We start from the raw sequence: 21,277 nt of genomic DNA on the forward strand, positions 1-21,277 counted from the left end.
TGGGTAAGCAGAAGCTAGTGGAGGGATCGCCAGAGAGGGGTAGCAGACAGTGAGCAGTTGGTAAGGTGGATGAGTCTGGCAGCAGCATTCATGATGGACTGATTGGGGGATAGCCTACAGTCATGGGCAAAAATATTGGCACCCCTGCATTCCTGTCAGATAATGCACCACTTCACCAGAAAATTGTTCCAATTAAAAATGTTTAGGCATTCTTCTGTTTATTTCTTTTGTTTGTTTTGGTATGACACAAAAAAGTGAAGAAACAAAAAGCCAAATCTGACGGATTCCACGTAAAGCCCAAAAAATGGACTGGACAAAATTATTGGCACCTGTCCAAAATTGTAAGAAATAATTGCATTCCAAGTTTGTAATGCTCCTGTAATTTGTAATTAAACTTACCTGTATCAATAAACAAGTGCTGACAATATAGAAACCAAACCTGCAACTAATTAAAATGGTGAAAAATTGACTCAACCTTTCTGTTGTGTGTCTCTGTGTGCCACATGGAGTATTTGTAATTGTAACAATTTTCTGGGCGATGTGGTGAATAATCTGACAGAAATGCAGGGGTGCCAATATTTTTGACCATGACTGTAAAGGTAAGCCAATGGAGGGAGTTACAGTAGTCAAGGCGAGAGATGAAAGGGAATTATAGCAAACCAGCTGCCCAGCCTCCTCATAAACAAAAATAACTAATAGGGTTTTATAATGCTGACATTTACAGAATAGAACAACTAAAAGGGCAAGTTGCATTTTTAAAATATTTTTCTTAAGTTATGCTATGTAAATGTAACAAATATAAAGTAGGTGTGATTCCAATTTGGTTGCAAAAGTGAAAATTTACTATAAGGGTACTGTGAGCCATTGGCAAAAAATGAACCAGGAAAACAATTAATGTGAAGAAGGAAGTGCTACATTATTGAGTGTAGTTAAACTCTTTCAGGTCATGCTACGAAACAAGATCCACAGCCTCAACCTATTTCTTTAAAAGTTTACTGTATGCAAAAATGTCTTGTAAACTATAATAACCTTATAAGTGTATATCTCAAGCCTGGTATTGCTTGGAAGTTGTTGTCATTAATACTGAAATATACTGTATATTGTAACAATCTGGTTCTGTAATGCAACAACCAGCCTGTCGGTGATTATAGTATTCTGGTGGCTGGGAAGCCTCCCAATGTCATACTATAAAAGCTCCTCAGGAGGGATTCCCCCATCAACACTGAATCAAGCAATCTTGAATCCTCTGGTTGCAGGAAAGAAAATTTATTAATGTATGGCCTGTTTAAGGATGACATTTCTTGGTCATTTTCCAGAAATCCATTAGGTTCACTTCTTCATAGCTATAGCTATACTACTAGCCACCTAGACATTCCCTGGAATTAGGGCTTTTGGTTCCTAGACCATGACTTTTTTTTGCTGATGATTATTCTGCACGTGATGACATTACAGTATCTTTGACTGAAGAAGGTTTCCTTAAAACTGAACTTTGTGATTTGTCTGTTTCGTGATTTCTCTATACACCTGAAGCTGACACACTTTGCTTATCCAGCATTCTCTGACATATCTTGAGGTATTTAAAAGCATTTATTAGGCCAAGCATAGCCTAATGGAAGAGATATTTAAAAAAAAAAGTGTACTTATACGAATGTAGCCAGGTGCTTGGCTAGAGAGAGAGAGAGAGAGAGTGATTTAGGACACTGCTGCAATGCTCTTTGTGCTCGGAATAGACTTCAGCTGCCTCGGTTAACACAACCTCAACTCCATCCACAAGGGGAGCTGACAAGCAAAAGGAGCTCACAAGACTTGATGGTTGGCAGCATTGAATCATGGGAGATGAAGTTCGGGAAAGAAAATTTACTAAGGCAGCCTATGAACTATTGAACTACAATTCCCAGTGCAAGCCAGGTATAAGGTGAGAGTTGTATTTTCTTAGGCTGAATACCAAAGAACCTTCTCTTTGCTGCAAGGAGACCAAGGTGTGTGCATTGTTGCTTCTGTGTATACACCGACCTGCCACAAGCTTGCGACCGTGTGCTGAGGACCAGAGGCAGATCCAAAAGTGAGCTGACATCTGAACAGTGAGAATTTTGTTGCTATATTGCTGGGACTGGTGAGAGGACACTACTGTCATTAACCTGTTGCTTCTAGCAGAAACTGAGCACATAGGGACTAGCCATCTAACTAGAAGGCTTATTTACTGCATGCAGACTTTACTGGGACTGGACTCATGTGCATCACCATATAGACTGGGCCCAAACACTAGCCGTCTAAAGAGCTAGGGCTAAAGACTGCTCACTGAGAAAGCTGCTTCACAAGAACTTTGCGTATTGTCCATAGTAGGAGAAACATCTTTTAAATGTAATTGCTGCCATTCTTATAGCGTGCACTCTAAAGTGGATGTTTACAGAGAAGTTATCGCAGTATTGATTATCATTGGTGTTACTGTTTCTAATGCCATAACTTTTTGCTGATATTGTGGATTATCATGTTTACTCTAATTTAGCTGCACAGAACTCTATTCTCTGCTTCTAGAGCCTAGTGAACATATTGTCTAATGAACTGTTATTGACCTAATCCTTTACTTACTCATTTATGTACATACAGCTATTTACTACTATTTATTGATAATATATTGAGTTAACTTACCACTAACCAGTCTGATGTTTGCTTTTTAATACTGAACCTTAGTTGTGTGCAGGGTATCTATATTTGTGCTCCCAGTAGCAGTGCAGTGTCAATTTTCTTATGCTGATGTGTCTGTGGGGCTGAGTTTAGGCAGAAGAACAGTAAACCCAATCTACCAAGCGGCTCCTGCGAGGGAAGCGCTACATGACCAATCAATAAGACAACAACATTACTGATATGGTTAAACATCTGCAGAATTCTGACTAACAGTAATTAAGAGAACTGAACCGTATTTACATAGCAACAGTTTATAAAGACATTCCTCTTTTTTTCACACTGGCCAGTGAATGATAAAAGAAAAATGTTGAATGGCAAAGTTGGGGCCCTTGAAGAAAGCACATCAGTTCCCAGCAGACAACAGATTAACTTGTATGAAGTTAGTCTCTTACCAGACCCAGTACTCCCTCTTCTGGGTCTCCGAACCCGTGCTCGGATTTAGTAAATGTCCAGTTCAAGTCAGGCAGGAATAGAAGTGCCTGTGATCTTGCTCTTTCATCCTGCTGAGAGGCAATCCTTCTTTTTCTTCCTTACAAACAGTAGGATTGCTCTCTAGTACAGTCTGATCACACCAGACATCCAAATTACATCTCACACCTGTGCCATAAGCAGTCTTCTCTGAGGTATCTCTTCTGATTGTAGTCAGCTATGGCAGGGTTCTGTGCAGTCAGCAGAAGCACCAGCTCAGTCTTTTTTTCACACACCTGCTTGCTTTGGCACCATTGTCTCCTTTCCTCTCTGCCTGAAGACTCCTCCACCTTGCTGTATTGCATCAGCCAACTACCTCCAGGACCCATCCAAGATGTCTGCCATATGCCTTGGAGACACTCTGTAGCTGATCATCTCTTTAAAGATGGCTGCTGTACTTATGCATTAATGACCATTCAGTTTAACCTCTTCCACAATGCAGACGTATCCTTACATTATTTACTATTGCTACTGTATTATCATACAGTAGCAACAAAGGAAGACGTTCCACAGCAGTTATCAGCCACAGTCCAGGTTACATCATATTTGTTAGTTTTAATTAAAGGATAAGGAATGCATTGTTAGCAAAATGTGTCATCGACTGCTACAGTAGGAAAAGCAGAACCTGTTACTATTTTGGATGTATGGGCAAGATTCATACATTTCACAATGATGTCACTATTACAAAAATTCAGATGAAATCTGAGACACTGCATATGTTTTTTTTATCTTTTCTCCAACCAACATTGTTACTGGAACAAGAAATTATGGGAAATCTACCCGGTAGACAATAATAGATCTAGCCCCAGCAAGACTACACCCTACTACTGATGTTATTCTTCTATTGGTACACCTAATTAAGTTGAGTTCTGCATTACATTGGTGGAGCACAGTAAAATCACAGGCTACTTCTGTGAGACTTTACTTCTATATAGTTTTTGCATTATTTTTTTAAAATTGTTCAATTGAACATTTAGCTGGTACACACCTGTATGGATTTTAAATGCCATTTAATGAGATGGGGCTCTGAAGGAGCAGTGCAAGTGAAGGCATGGCTGGTCACTCCAGTCATCATTCCTGTCCAGGCATCATTCCCTGCAATGTGAAACAATGCAAAGTAAAGGCATTTTTAAATAAAACCTTTCTGTATTTATTACACACTGCACCTTATTTTAGACCCAATAATGTAACACTGAGGCATTGCTTCTATTTGCAATACAATTTGGTCATGGCTGGTGGGAAGGACCAGCATAGTTTCCTGAAAACATTACAGCAGTCTACCTTAGTATTCCTCACAGAAGATCTTCAGCCATATTCAAGCAGTGGGCTGACACTTGTTATGAAAACATCAAATGACTTGAGGGTGGAGGAGTGGGTGTTCCTAGACAGGCTCCATTTGCTTGCAGACCACCCTAGGTAAAATCCACAAGTGATGCTGTGCCTCCGGGATAGAAAGTACTGAAATCCAATGAGTAAAAAAGTGGACCAGGGACATTAAGGTTGGGGAGAGCTAGCTGCAGGTGATGGATGCCCTCCAACCAGAAAATGAGGTGGACTCTGTCCAAATTGCTGTAGCTTCTAATGCATGTGAAAAGCTGATCAGAGTAAACAATTTCAGTACAGGAGAGGAGCCTTTACAACAGTGCAAGACTGAAGGGAAGGATGGAGTTCAGCTTTAAGTATTCATGGAAGCTTGATTACTATATTCATAAAGTTGAACACAACTGAAGTGGAGGAATAATTTTAACATCATAATTCTTACTGCTTGATTTACTTTGTAGGTTAGCTTGGAATGCTTGTTAGATTGTTAGAGAAGCAATTCTGCCCTGTCGATGTGAGTGGGAATTTGCAAATTACATATTTCCTTATTAATTTTGGCCACACAAATGTTCAAGAATGCCTCCAAACCTTGGTTAAAGGCCCCTATGAGGACAAAATCTGATTACCTTAAATAACGAAGGAATGTGTCTATATGGACAAGCCAGCCCAACTCTCCTTTCAGGAATGTTCCATTTTCCTTACAAGGTCATCATGTTGATGTTTACAAAGGAGATTTGTCTGATGCTTACACACAAGTCCAGTACATAACACACAACTAGACTGGAAATATTGGTCTTGTCTCAGAGCTGTGTTAAGCAAGCGTCTGCGGTCATTTGTGTGCCATGCCATATAATTGGGGGGACCCATGGAGGAAAGAGAATCTTTAGTTAAGTACTATTGTTATATTTTCTTTATCTGTCATTACTAATAAATGTTATACTTATAAGTATTTGTGTGAGCTCTCTTTGCACATATTGAATACAACCCCAAAACAGTAACAAAACACAATGCAATTGTTTTTTCACAAAGAACTCTTTCATTCAGTGAATTCATTTGCCTCTGAGAGGTTTAGAGATCTATCTGTCTGTATTTCTAGGCTGAAAAATGTAACAGATTGCAAATTTCCCAGACAGATTTATTACTGAAAAAAAAAAACAAATTTTTACTCTTTACTCTAAACAGACCCATAATGAAAGTAATATTAAAGTGTTATAATGAAAAATCCAAAAGTCTGGATGACTGTACTTCAAAGAAACATACAACTTTATTAAGCTAAAAGCAGCACTATGACATCATGAGGACAACAGTAGTCAATGCATTTCATGCTATCTCAGCTCTCACTCATGACAAGTCATGAGTAAGTGCTGAGATAGCTTAATAAATTTGGATGTTTCTTTGAAGTGCAACCATACGTACTTTTGGATTTTATACTGTATGCAGTGAGAAAAACTGGGCTGGCACCTAAACATGGGAGAGGTGTGGAGGATAGTGGCAATTAGCCCACTTGGAGGAGCAACTTCCCTGTAATATTAAAGTGTTACTAAACACTCCATGTTTTAATGACCCCCTAATCCTGCAGACTGTACTATACAACAACACTTAATTAAAATATAATTATTACCTCCATATTCATTTCTTTTGGTGTCCTAAAGGTTCGCTCTGCACATCCCTGACACAGACTCCCTTCAATCTCTATATTGTGATTATGTGCACTGATCTCTTCGAGCTACATTTCCCAGCTATCAGTCTGCTTGCCAATTCTATCAGTACAAAAAAATGTAAAAAAAAATGGCAGCTGCCCCAATCTATAACTGGCCTTCTTAGTAAGAAGGACATGGAAGAGTGATTGCCAGCTCAACTTACCAGCCAGCCTGCAACCAACCAAATGATCCTGCCTAACAGTTCATGTTAAAAACAGGGGTTATCAGTGTGCCGGTCATCCCCCAATATATTTCAGGTTGGTACCTCACAGCATCTATAGTCCATCTGTGGAGGGTAACTAGTTCCCACATAGAGTGGGACAATATTGAGTGAACATAGCCACCCTCCTAAAGAAAGTCAAAGCAAGAGAGAATTCAAATCTATTTTACTTGATGTACTATCTGAAGATGCCATTAGAAGGCATTAGAAGAGAAATAGGTAAATCCAAATGATGGTACGAAAATTATATATATATTTTTTTGCAACATTTTGGCTTATTAAAGTTGTTTACCTTTGGTAATACACGATTGGAGTGAATTGTTTTCTCTTTCTATGTACTGTAACTATGGAGAGGAGTATATATTATGATCCTGGCTACCATTCATATCATGGGTGATTATTGGAGGAACCTCCCGGTCTCAATATTTTGGAATCTATATAACAAGGTGGAATAAAGGCTGAGTTCTGGAGATCCTGATATCTGGAATTTATGCAATAAGGCTAAATAAAGGCTATGTTCTGGTGAGTGCACACCTGAGAGGGGGTGTATGAAAGGCACAGCACGTGGTTTATTTATTTTTTCACTGGGAGCCACAGAGGATTCACATTGTGGAAGATTCTTTGGACTTTCTTTTGAATTTTTTATTAATTAGAGTTTTTCACGGGACTTATGTTTTATGGTGTTTATTTGAGCACTATCATTTTATTTATTTTTTTATGTCACATATTTTTGGCACATATAATTTATGTCACGTATGATTGATGTAATAATTTTTATTAATATGTTTGCATTGTGAGAATAAGCAATGAAGACAATGAATCATATATAGAGATTGTCAAAAGGATTTAGTGTATCACAAACACATAATGCGCCGCTAATTATCACTAGTTTTGAGAGTGGTATTTTTGGAATATATATAAGTATGTTCCAACATAAGTTAGTTACTTACAACTATATAATTTATGACCAAATCCTAATCTAAATTCAATTAAAAAATGTTACAATGTACTTCCTGTAAAAAGCAGAAGCACTCCTTGAACCCAAGAGAAGTACATTAGTTGTAAACTCCTGGTTCACATAATTGTTGTCTGCTGAAGAGTTTGGGGAAATTAAAGCCTACTGACAACTGAGTCATCAGAAACCTCAATTGTTCAGCTTAAGTGTCACTTAAAGTGTTACCAAATCCATAACAGTAAAATCAGTCTGTATATGCAGTGAAGCATGCTTGTTATACTCACTGTGAAACCTAAGGGGTTAATTCTCTGCATTGTGTAAAAAGGCTGTTTGATCCTGACGTCTCTGATCCTCGCCTTCTTCCAGTGCCCCCCTCTTATCTCCTGACAAAACATATCGTGTGGGGTCACTCTGCATATGCTCAGTTTAGTGTGTATTGCTAGAAAGGTTTTTTTTTTCTTGGGAGATTGCATGTGATCAGCACAGGGCCAATTAACACTGTCTAGACAGAGGGTCAGGAGTCCTGCATCCTTCTATAAGCTTTAACCAGCGCTCTGATGAACACTGATAGAAGTCACAAGACTGCTCTTACTGCTGATGAGAAAAGGTATTTAGCAGTTTATATTTACTAGTGATAATATAAACCTGCACTAAATGCGGAACATACAGTGAAATAGCAGCTATCACAAAAATGCAGGCAGCATATGATATAATCACAAGACCAATATGTAGTGCTAATTCACCCCACATCTACACAAAACATAATATGACAATAAAATCAAAATAAAGTGCTAACGTGATGTTGTAGGTTCGAGTCCCAGGTGCGGCGTGCTTGGATTGATGCAAGAATTGCATGTGATTGGACTGAAGGATGCCACTGCTGTCCTAGGAGAGCCTGACTTCAGTGGAATATTTCTTACATAGGGATGCAGATTTACCTGAATTACAACAAAAATTCATTTTGCAACTTTTGGATTTTGCTATGAGTCATAACTATTTTTGGTTTAAGAGGACTTATTATTTACAGAAGTGTGGAGTGGCTATGGGTGCAAAGTTTGCACCCAGTATGGCTTATCTTTTTATGGCCAACTCTGGGAGGAGTATGTCATCTATGGTGAATGTAGACCTGAATTGAGGCTTTGTAAAAGGTATATATATGACGTCCTCCTCTTATGGAATGGTGACCGTGACTCTTTGGATGAGTTTATCAATGCCCTTAATATCAATGCTAGAGGCATAGCTCTCCAGCATGAGGCGAGCAGCGAGCAGATCCATTTTTTGGATTTAATATTAGGATACTTGAAGTGGATGAGCTGGATAGAACTAATATGTTACTGTTGAAACAGAAGGATGATGTGGAAGATGTTTCTTTCAATTGTCCTTTATTGACTACATATTTGACGCAATATTGTTTAGTTAAGAATATCTTTCGTAAGCATTGGAATATTCTAAAAAATGACAGGATTTTGGGTCCTTTGCTACCTGAGATGCCCCAAGTTATACTGTATATAGAGGTGTTCCCCCACTAAGATTATTTATTTCCCCTAATGTTGTTGAACCACCTAAGAAAACAGGGTTTTTTGACCAGATGAAAGGATTTTATCCATTTAGGAAGGGTACTGTTTGCAATCTCAATCGTTTCGGGGGAGAAAGGCAGTCTCCTTTCGTTGTCCATGTGGTCTACAATATGTGGGCCACGAGGTCTGTACAATGCAATTCAGGATTAAAGAACATCTTGCTAATATATGGTTTTGGTTTCCCAAACCACAATGTATCCAAACACTATGCTTTCTATCATGGTAAAAATCCTAATTGTACAATCTTTTTGGGTATTGATAGGTTTACCCCTAACTGGTCTGGCAGTCATACCAGAAGGGAGATTTACAAATTAGAGACCCAATGGATTTATACATTAAAAACCTATGCCCCTTTTGACTTAAACATCGAATGGGATGTCAACGCCTTTATTAATATTAGTTGATTATTCCATCTGATTCTGGCCTTTAGTGAGGTTTATGAGTAGGGGTAATTTTTTAAAATGTTTATATTTTATTTGTTTATTTATTTACCAATTCATCAATCTAATAGACTAATTTCATGGTGCTGATTCAAAATCTGATCTCAGATTTGCTATATCACATCTACTTTTTATGCTATCTGCATACCCCAATTTCATTGATTTTACCCGAAATTAACTCTTTGTCACTTATGATTGCAAGTTGTTGCGAATCAGTGACTGCTTTAGTGTTAAAATATGGTGCTGTATTTTTAAGATAGTGTGTTTATAATATCATTTTATGTAGATATCCACATTTATTTAATATTTTCCTTCTGCAAGGATGTTACACCAAATACCCTTTTTTCCTCTGCTATTGGGCAGTAGGGCTACATTAGAACACTGGGTTAAAAGAACTGGCCAATCAGTTTGACGCCTGGTGACAAGAACATCAAGAATGAGCCTCTGGTTGATAGGAATAAAATTGTATTTCCCCCACTGCACATAAAACTTGGGTTAATGAAGCAATTCGTCAAAGCTGGAGACTGCTTCAGTTATATATGTTCAACCTTTTCAAGTCTCAGTGCCGAGAAGAAAAAGGCAGGAATATTTGATGCCGCTCAAATAAGAACACTCATCAAGGATCCACACTTTGTTACAACAATGACTGCGGCAGAGGCTAGAGCTTGGAATGCATTCTCTGATGTGGTGCGGAATTTCCTTGGGAACAGGAAAGCCAACAACTATCGAGAGATTGTGAAGGAGCTGCTCTTGAGTTTCCAAGCACTTGGATGTAGAATGAGCATTAAGATTCACTACTTACATAGTCACTTAGCCCAGTTTCCAGAGAACATGGGTCACGTGAGCGAAGACCAAGGTGAACGCTTTCATCAAGACATTAAAGTTATGGAAGAACGTTACCAAGGCTGATGGGACTCAAACATGATGGCAGATTACTGCTGGTCCTTGATGAGAGACATTCCACAAGCTGTACATCGCAGATCGTCAAAGAAGAGGTCGTTTATGCAGATGTAACATCACTATTGTGAATTACATTTTTGTACATATTTTTCTTATCTTCACAATTCAATTCTTACATGGTAATATGCATTCACTCACATTGATATGCACAACTTTGTGCCACGGCTCATTAAATGTTAGTTTCATTATTATTGTATCTTATCTTATTCTTGTATGTATGGCTGTATAGATATTCGTATATGAGCATAACTTTGCTGTTTTTATGGAAAACGCAATATTTGATATCTCAAAAACCTGATGTGATAGACAAAAAACTGATGCCAGATTTGGAATCAGCACCCCAAAATTACCTTAACCACTTCCAGTCCAGACACTTTCACCCCCTTCCTGTCCAGGCCAATTTTCAGCTTTTAGTGCTATCACACTTTGAAAGACAATTGCGCGGTCATGCAACACTGTACCCATATGAATTGTTTTGCATTTTTTTTTAAACAGATAAAGCATTATTTTGGTGGTATTTATTCACCACTGGGATTTTTATTTTTTTGCTATGTAAATGAAAAGTCCAAAAATTTTGAAAAAAAGTGTTTTTCTTATACAATTTTGCAAATAAATAGTATTTCATCATAAATCTTGGCCACCATTTATTCCATTATCTTTTTAGTAAAAAAACAAAACAAATTAGTTTATAACCAAAAATTATAATTTTAAACATTTTTTTTTACTTTTTCTTATTTATGTTTTTTTTTGCATACTATCACTCTAGCAGTACAGTGTCACCATGGTGACACTGTACTACTTGTGGGGAGTGATGAAGATTTTTTTTTTTCACACTGATTGCTTTCACACCCATAAAGGCTGTAAAAGCAATCATTTCTCCTTCTTTCTAGCTGCATTCTTGCAGCCATTGAGAAATACTGAGTGAGCTGTGCTTGGTCACAGCTTGTCACATGGTACAAGGCTGTTGTGAATAGCCTTGTACCATGTGACCTCTGTGATCATTCACAGATTTCACACGTAGTAAGCAATGATGTCACAAGTGACATCTTGCTTACTACTCTGCATGTGATCTCTGATTGGCCAATCAGTGATCACATGATCAGGACCTCGCACAGAGGTCCCTTCCGACGATCGGTGTTCCACTGTGTCCAGAGGACACAGCGGGCACTGGATCGCGGTGCTGTGCACTCCCAGGGAACGCGCACAAGCAGGGTGCAGGGAGGCCGTTTATAAACGGCCACCCGACCCTGCACTGCCACCATCCAGCTGTTTATATACAACGGCCGGACGGGAGGTGGATAAAACAGTTGGAATACCTTATGCCAGAAAAAGTGTGTTGCCCAGTGTATATATGGTTTCTGTATAGGTGTTATATATTTTCCAACCACAAGATGGCGTGTAACTGATTCATACAGTTTATTATGCTTATATTCTCTGCTAGGCTAACATTTAATTTATATCATCTAAGGCCGACATTAAAGATTATGAATACTTTGTAGCCTGGTTCTAACATATTTAGTTCCGGGTTCCGTTTTGGGACTCTTTTGATCTGATTCCGTAGTGTCGTCATGACATCCGGCATGTCAATTAGCATATGGTTCCGGCCTTTGGAGAACAAGTGACACAGGCTTATTTCTGCTTTAGGACTATTTATAACATGATGGATGTCGTTGACCACACCCCTGACTACGTTTTCTTCTGACAAAACACGTAGGGTGGAGCTACGGCTTATGACGTCATCACGCCATGCATAGCGGATATTTTGTTGGTTGAAAACATCATTGATTTTACATACTGATTTCTTCCTCTGTAAGTGCAATATTCTTATTAAATTCCGGATTATTTTAAATACTACTCTGTGAGGAGATTTTGTTCTCTTTACATACATCCTATTTGGTCCATTTGATTATCTCTGTGCTATAATACTGGATCTTTGCCATCGAGTCTCTAGTGGAGGAGGTATCTCTGGTGGAGAAGATTTATTATGGATCCATTGCTTCTATTGATTCCCCATACTTGCTGTTTTTTACCGCATGACCTGTGGTCATATTCTCTGATAAGAGGCTGTGAGCGGTGACGGTGGAGGATCCTTTTTCTTCTCTTTGGTAACACAGTATCTTCCTAAGGATATGGGCTTTATATAAATTACAGTCACATCTCATGGACTTTCTTTGAGGACTTTATTTTGATTTTATTGTCATATTATATTTTGTGTACATGTGGGGTGACTTAGCACTACAAATTGGTGTTCTAGTTTATATTTACTAAAATAATTGCATTTCCATGTTGTGTGTACTATGGGAGACCATATAGAGTGAAGGTAGGGACTTAGGTTTAGTAACACTTTAAACATTTCAAAGTAGATTTCTCTGATATGTGGAAAAGCATGTGATTTAGAAATCCAAACAGTCAAGATTATTGTATTGTATGATTCTATACATATTGAGCAAATCTTGATGCATACATTCAAATGAGTAAAAAAAGAAAAAAAGAAAAAGTCCATGCTCATAGGCATAGATAGGTGTGGAATAAAAAAAGTGTTATAATGACCTTTATAGAATACAAATGTCAAGGCTTTTAAATGCTGAGAAAAACCTGAGTTGTAACCGGTGTGAAATTACACAATACTGTGATGTCATTCCTATCCAGGCATATTTATAATACCTGAAGCTACTACATTACTTTCCACTGTTACGTTCATCTTTGCTGATGTTTGTAATCACTTTGGGAAACTCCTAATATGATTCATAGATATTTCCACCAATGAGTTAGAAGGGGAGGGTTCGAATCCATTACAGGGTGACTTAAAAAGGCACACATTGGCTTTCTGATGTACACAAGCTATCACTGACATACATCTACAAGAGTAGCAATGAAATTCCACAATAGAGAATGCTGCTTTCTGTGTTGGGGAACTTCAGGCTGTCCTTTCCTCATCATTTTATTCTGTGGCATTGCTAACTGTCACTCCATACAGAGAATTAAAGAAAGTGATATTACATGTTCACAGGTAAGCTGATGTTTTAGTATCTTACTTAAATGTCCCAATATTTATTTCAGTAGATTTTGATACTCAAGATACTAATTTTAATTTTACAGCTTATTTTGACTTTTCTGTAGGCATTGTCTTTTATGACATTTGTAAATGTATGTCTTAAATATTTAAAAGAGCAACAGAGGTAGATGTACCATATGATATAAAAGTCATTCATGTGAATACAAAAGGTATGTAAAGTTTAAAAAAAATGTGTTTTCATATTGAGGTACCTTGTTGTATTATTATTATTGTTATTAATATTAATATTATTATTATTACCTCTCAATGAAAACTAAGAAAAAAGGTGATGTTTTGCCTTTAGTAACCTTTCTTATAAGCATTTGTTTTCTAATAGAATAGATGATGAAAGAAAGGATCTGATTGGTTGCCAAGGGCCACACAGACAACCGATTTTATAAATCATCTCTGATCTATGACCCTGTTATGATTGGCTAAACACATCCCTGCTGTGATAGCTTAACAATGACAAAATACAATTATTTTTTGTTTTGTGGCTGTAATGGATCTGGCCTGTGAATACATAGTAGAACTATATCTTGGTACTGACATATTTTTAGACATTGGTATTGTTAAAGGTTTAGTCCACCCAAAAGTGATCTTTTAGTTATAGATGGAGCCTGGATAGCTGTGTATTAAATGACTTGCGCATTCCAATATCTAAAGGTTACTGCTATAATTACCAAATCTGTCCCTGTCTACTTGGCAATCTTGGGGTTTTCTGCCATTTTTGCATGTTTTAGAATATCGTGTTGCATTTCCATAATAGTTTTTAAATTAATTCAGCAGGTAAAATGGAAATCCATAATAGCCAGTGCAAGAATGCAGAATCAATAACTCAAGTGCACATATATCATCAATGGGGGGGGGGGGGTTAATAAAAATGAAACATGCAAAATCTGGTGCAGCTCTGCTTAGCAACCAATCAGGTTCCAGGTTTTATTGTCAAAGCTTAATTGAACAAGCTAAAGGTAGAAGTTGATTGGATACCATGCACAGCTGCAACAGATTCTGAGTGCTCCAGTCTTAGTAAATCTCCCCCATAGACTTCCTGAGATATATATTTGGTCAAGTGGTTTAATCTACCATTAGGATTTACCAAGAATGGAAACATCAGTTTTTAGGGGATTACCCCTTTAAGAGGCTTGCAGCAAGGTGCTGTCGTCTAGTTAGACAATGTTATTCTTTTATGTTGTAAGCCTTGATGAATAATACTTAATGTTTGATCTTTTAAGAAGGGGAATTTTGCTACTGTCTTCTACTGTTTTGTATGCAAATTAGTAATGTGTTATCTAGCTAATAAAACGGCTTTACTCACATTTTTCAGCTTTCCATGATATGTTGCTGGTAGCCTCTATTTCAGAACCCCAAAGTGATAGGACCCCAATGGCTGACCCTACTTAGGAAGCAAAGCAAAGTCTAAATCAAGGACAGATAGCAAGAGAACTGTCAGCATAGTCAGTACATTGCTCAAGACCTGAGCTGTGGACAGAAGAGGGTGGAGTTAAAGTTTTACTAAACTCACAATAATGTGTATATACAGCAAAACATGCTTGTTATACTCACTGAGGGGTTCATTCTCTGCTTTGTGTAAAAAGGATGTTTGATCTTGTCTTCTCTGATCCTCCCCTTCGTTTACTGTTCCCACACCATCTGCTACTAGAACAAAGCATTGGGAGCAAGCTGCACATGTTCAGTTTGGTGTGTATTGCTAGAGAATTTTTTTTTTCTTGAATGTGATCGGTGCAGGGCCAATCAGCGCTGTCTAAACAGAGAGTCAGGGTGTTCTGCAACCTTATAGGACAATCAGGGGAGAATGAAAACTTCTCCTACAAGCTTTAACCAGTGCTCTGCTGGACACTGATAGAAATCATAAGACTGCTCTAACTGCTGATGAGAAATGGTTTTTAGCAGTATATATTTACTAAAATAGTTGCATTTCCATGTTGTGTGTACTGTGGGAGATGAGATATAGTGAATGCAGAGTCCGGGGTTTAGTAACACTTTAACATTAATTTTCCAGCTAACTAATCTATACTCAGTAGCCCACTAGTCCTTTTCAGCATCTCAGATATAAGGACCTCAGTCTAAATCCCCCCACCCCTTCCACTGCCATAGCAAGTGCTGAAAAAGGTGGTGCTGAAAAAAAAAAAAGGTTGTAGTAGCAATAATTATGACCAACACACTATTCAATAGTATTACACTATAACCCCACTGCAAATTTCTGCCGAGTTTATTACAAACCCCTGACTATAATAGCTGCAGCAACTACTTCTGCAATCCTTAGAATACAGTGATGGATTTGTGCTATCTTCACATGCACACAGATTGTCTATTGCCTACAGGGCACTTTTACCCCCTTCTTACCCAGGCCAAATTTCAGCTTTCAGTGCTGTCGCACTTTGAATGACAGTTGTGCAGTCATGCAATCATGTACCCATATGAAATGTTTTAGCATTTTTTTTCACACAAATAGAGATTTCTTTTGGTGGGATCTAATCACCACTGGGATTTTTATTTTTTGCACTGTAAATGAAAATGGGCTGAGAATTTTGAAAAAAAAAAAGTTTTTTTTTGTTTCTATTATAAAATGTTGCAAACAGGTAATTTTCTTCCTTCACTGATGAGCATTGATGAGGCTGCACTGAAAGGCACTAATAGGCAGCACTGATGGACACTGATGAGGTGGCAATGATAAGCTGCTCAGATGAGGCGGCATTGGTGGGCATTGATGAGAAGGCACTGATCAGGCAGCACTGATATGCAGCACTCATAGATGGCAATGATGGGCACTTATGGGCACTAATAGGCAGCACTGCAGGGCACTGACTGGCAGCACTGACTGGCGGCACTGACGGACACAGATTGGAAGCACTGACAGGCACAGATTGGCAGCACTGCTGGGCAGCACTGTTGGGCACTGATGGGCAGCACAGTTGGGCGCTGATGGGGACTTTTGGGGCTGCACTGATAATCAGTGTAGATGAATCCGGTTATTGGCAGTACTTTTCTCACACTGTGACAGTGTGGTGATCAGCTGTGATTGGACACCGTTGATCATGTGGTAAGAGGCCGCTGTGATTGGCCCCTTACCATGTCATGTGATCAGCTGTGTCCAAAGGACACAGAAATCACATAAAGCGGCGGGTTAGCCGCTGGTGGCACATGGGGGACATGTTCTTGGAGGATGTCATATGATGCCCTCCCAGAACTGGATAACTGCACTGTAGCCATCATTGAGCTATAGCACGGTCAAGAAGTGGTTAAACTGCCTCAACAAGCCGATGTGGCCCGATTCCGCCCCAGGCCCCATAGCAGTCACATGGGCTGCTATAGTTATTGTTATATCACTGGTAGTTTCTAAAAATGACTTTTATACACTAAAATCCTCTACATTGGTCATCAAGTCTTTCACATCCTTTTGGGTTTTAATAGATAGTCTGGTAAACGTCTGGGGGATTTTCAGATTTACTCTGCTAATATCTGTAAGGACCTGGTTGTTGTAATTTTTTTTACACATTATCTCACCACAGTGTTGCTGATTAAGTTGGTGTTTTTTCCTAACTTTTCCCTGCAACTTGTCTGCCTGCATCTGTCTCTGATATTTTGGGGATAGATTTACTAAAACTGGAGCACTCAGAATCTGGTGCACTTGTGTATGGTAGCCAATCAACTTCTAACTTCAGCTTGTTCATTTAAACTTTGGCAATAAAACCTTGAAGCTGATTGGTTGTGTGCAGATCTGCACCAGATGTTGCACTCTCCAGTTTTAGTAAATAACCTCCTCTGTCTTTACGCTCACTTACCTGGTCTGATAAGATGATGTGGGCATATAAGGATTTCTGTTTCCGTTTGGGATTGAGGGGGCATTTAGTAGGATTACATGTATTCTGGGCATTTTGGTACTGTTATGTCTTATTCTCCTGTCTATTAAAGTGTATATTCAGCCAAAACTTGTATCTTGGATTTGGATAGTGTGGGAAAAGTTTGGAATCCTTGTAAGGTTTATACTGCTATCTAAGGCTCTACTAGAGAGAGTTACCCTCACTTACTGTTCTACTGACAACATTTTAGCAGGCAGGAAGTGAGGGGAACTCCTTAACAGCAACATAGAGAGAAGAAGTATTTTTGCTTTTTTAGTAGATTGAAACAGGCGTAGCTTAAAGCTTGTGGGCCCCAATGCAAAAGCTGACCTCCCACCGCACGCCAAGATATGATAGCTGTATGCTGGCTGTCTCTCTCTTCTTTCTCTCATGCTGCCATCTGCACATGCACACAAGGTGGGGGCAGGCAGGCCAAACTCTGAGTTGTCGGGTGAAAGCGGTAGGTTTGTATGTAAAAGAGGAAACTCAGCAGGCCCTCTGACTTTCAGATCCACATACAAGCCCACCGCTTTCACCCAGCAGTTCACAGTGTGGTCTGCCTGTCCCCAACTTATGTGCACGTGCAAGGCTGAGCAGGGGAAAAAGGGGGGTACTGTACTGGGCTGGGTGGAGGGCTGATCAGAGAGTGTGCCTACAGATATCACACTTTTTTTTTTTTTTAAAACACCTTTCTTTTATACGTTATTAAACAGCACCCAGTTACCTCTCTCATGGCCAGGCTGCAGTGATATGGAGGTGCAAGATATTATTGAAAAGTAACACCCCCCCTTCCTGGTAATGACACATGCCCCCCTGCCTCCTCTTGGTATTTACAGATGAGCCAAGAGCCACCAATTCAGCTAAGCATAGATGACCCCCTCCTCCTGTTAAAGACAGATGACTTCCCTTCCTGGTAAAGATACATGTACCCCCACCAGGTAATGACAGATGACCCTTCTCCCAACCAAGAAATGACAGATGACCCCCTCTCCCCACCAGGTAATGACAGATGACCCTTTCCCCCCACCAGGGAATGACAAATTACCTCCCTCCCCCTAACAAGTACTGACAGATAGCATCCTTCCCCCCACCGAGTAATAACAGATGACCCCCCCTCCCCCCACCAGGTAATGACAGATGACCACCCTCCCCCACCAGGTAATGACAGATGACCTTCCCCCCAGGTAACGACAGATGACCCCTCTCCCATACCAGATAATGACAGATGACTCCCCCTCTCCCCCACCAGGTAGTGACAGATGACCCGTCTCCCCCACTAGGTAATGACAGATGACCTTCCCCCCTGGTAACAACAGATGACCCCTCTCCCACACCAGTTAATGACAGATGACCCCCCCCCTACACCACCAAGTAATGACAGATGACCCCCTCTCCCCTACCAGGTAATGACAGATGACCCCCCTCTCCATCACCAGGTAATGATAGATGACCCCTCCCCCACCAGGTGATGACAGATCACCCCTCCACCAGGTAATGAAAGATGACCCCCCTCTCCCCCACCAGGTAATAACAGATAACCCCACCCCCACCAGATAATTACAAATGACCCGCCCTCCCCCACCAGGTAATGACAGATGACCCCTACTTTTAGGTGCCCTCCTAGTAATGACACATGCCCCCCCCCCAGGGAATTACTGATTCCCCCTCTCCCCCACCACCCTGGTAATGTCACATTATCCCCCCCCCCCTATGCTGACAATGACAGATTCCCCATCCAGCTCCCCCTCTGCTCATCCTGCTCAAACTGCCACAGTAAAATCTGCAGCCTCTGGAGCCCGCAGTCCCTTGGGGGCCCCTCAGAAGGAGTTGTGGGAAGGGGTGGAGCAGTGTGTGTCTGTTCTCTCCATGGATCTGACCAGTATCTTTTTACCTCCCCAATGACAGCAGTACTGGCTCCTGGACGGTGCTCTCCTCCTCCTACCTCACTGTCAGCACTAACACTTTCCCTTCCAGCAGGGCTGCCCTCACCCCATCTTTCTTCTGCTACTCTCTGGCTCAGGACTTGAAAATGGAGCCAAAAGCTCAGAGCTCAGAGCTTTCGCTTTGCTTTGGACTCTGCTTTGCCCGTGATAGTGACAGGGAGACAGTACGGGCCCCCCCTGGAGCATGAGCGGGGTCACAATTGTGACCCCTGAGACCCCTACAGCTACACCCATGGATTGGAGTAAGGGGTTGGGGAGAGTGGCATATGAAACCATGGTAGAAAAGAACTGAGGTTTTTGGAGGTGATGGGGGTCAGTGACTGGGTAAATCGAGATTAAGCAAAGGTAAAAAGAAGGAATTGAGATGAATCTGCACACATATATATGTCTTCATATAATGCCTATCAAAGGTTATTATATTGTTTTCATTTAAAACATCTTTCTATGAAAAAAATGATTATTTTGCTCTTTAGTAAGGGCAAATGATTCATGTAACATTTACATTGTATATCATTAGGGAGACTTTTCTTCATTCCCTGTCTTGTAGACCTAGCAGAAAGTGGGGTGGATATCTTTTAAATTTTGAAATTACTTCCCAGTTGCCATGTGACTGAGTGCCCTCACTGGAAGATTTACCTCTATTCCTGTTATTGTGTCAACTCAAAATTTTGAATTTAGCTCATTTTTCATTCCCAATGACATAGATATTGGGACGATTAGAGATTGTTACTCTTCCTAACATGGATACAGATGGCAAAAAAAACTTGAAACAAATTCTAATGCCTGGTACACACTATCAGTTTTTTTGTTCAACCCAGCAGGCTGGATGAAAAAAAGCTGGGGAGCTCAGGAGGAGCTCAATGTACTAACTATACAATGTTAGTACAGCGATCTCCCCACTGAGCTATTGTATTCTGATAGGGGGCCTGCTCCCCCTCCAGAACACACCTATCTGCACTCACAGCCATTAGCTGCTAGCACTGACTGGATGCTGGTTTTCCAGCTTGGCGCATACACAGGTCGAATGTCGACCGGTTTCTGTTGAACCAGCTAAAAACCGACCGATATTCGGCCCCTGTGTACAGGGCTTAAACCCCTCACCACTCTATCTAAATCTTAAAATAATGCCTTTAGTTATAATTTAAGTATACATGTTTAGGGAGCGCATACCAATAAGTAGTTTTGCATATTTTGCTGGCCTTTCATTGCTTAATCAGCAGAGAACAATAGAAGATCTGTTGAGAATGTTATGCTCCCCTGATCCATTGATACAAAGCCAAGCTATGTTGTGTGGTTTTCCTAAAATCTCTTGTATTGTGTGACACACCCCAGATGGCCAATTTTATGCAGTATGCACCGTACAATTTTACTATTCTTTTTTTTTTCCATGATTTTAAACCCTTATGTTAGTTGTACTTTCAACACTTGATTTTTAATTTTATTTTTTGAAAGCCTTTCATTGTTGTTTTAATTTTGCTACTCACTGTAAGTCAAGAACGTTTTACAAAAGAGATTTCTTACATTCATCATTTTCTCAATAGACTTTTTAGCACCCGATATACCTGTGGTTAGTGTGGGATAACCCCCAAGTGGCTTGGAAGGGAGACCAGCATTTTAACATCTCAGGGTGGGTCCTTGGCGTATTGTGCGGTGAAACAAACTGTTGACTGCCAGTCTTTTTGATCTTTTCAATCATTTATGAACTTGAGGAGAGAGAGTTAGGGGTATAGGATTCTCAAAAATACAGCAAAATAATTCAAGCCTTCTTATAACAGCAAATTTAATAGCGGCTCTAATATTTTAGTAGCAGCCTCCCAGTGGTAACAGATCCTCTGTAAACAACTATTGGTGGTCCTAATTTCTTCAGTAGCAGTCTCTCAATGATAAAGATCCTTTAAAAGCCACTCTTGGTGGCCCTAATACATCAGTAGCAGCCTCCCGATAGGAATAGATCTTCTAACCTTATACAAGCATTTACTAGTACATTAGAGAGTTGATTAATGAGGTCTCCAAGAAATGTCCCTCAAGCTCTGCTGGACATTTTTTAACATATCAGATGCTTCTAAAATTGTTCCAGACAGGTAGTCATCT

General features: G+C 39.8%; 1 protein-coding gene across 3 annotated transcripts in view; it reads left to right on the forward strand.

The window, feature by feature from the left end:
• The first annotated feature begins 13,176 nt into the window (after positions 1 to 13,176).
• Positions 13,177 to 21,277, forward strand: part of IL17REL (interleukin 17 receptor E like) — a 147,868-nt gene continuing 139,767 nt past the window's right edge. For all 3 annotated transcript variants that reach the window (XM_089684661.1, XM_089684670.1, XM_089684678.1), the window contains exon 1: positions 13,177 to 13,335. In XM_089684661.1, coding sequence (XP_089540787.1) covers positions 13,198 to 13,335 — 138 coding nt within the window. In that variant the 5' untranslated portion in view covers positions 13,177 to 13,197. The remainder of the gene's footprint in view (positions 13,336 to 21,277) is intronic.

This window comes from Staurois parvus, unplaced genomic scaffold (genome assembly GCF_062004578.1).
Source record: "Staurois parvus isolate SC_StPar_1 unplaced genomic scaffold, SC_StPar_1.0 ptg000019l, whole genome shotgun sequence".
Lineage (NCBI taxonomy): Eukaryota > Metazoa > Chordata > Amphibia > Anura > Ranidae > Staurois > Staurois parvus.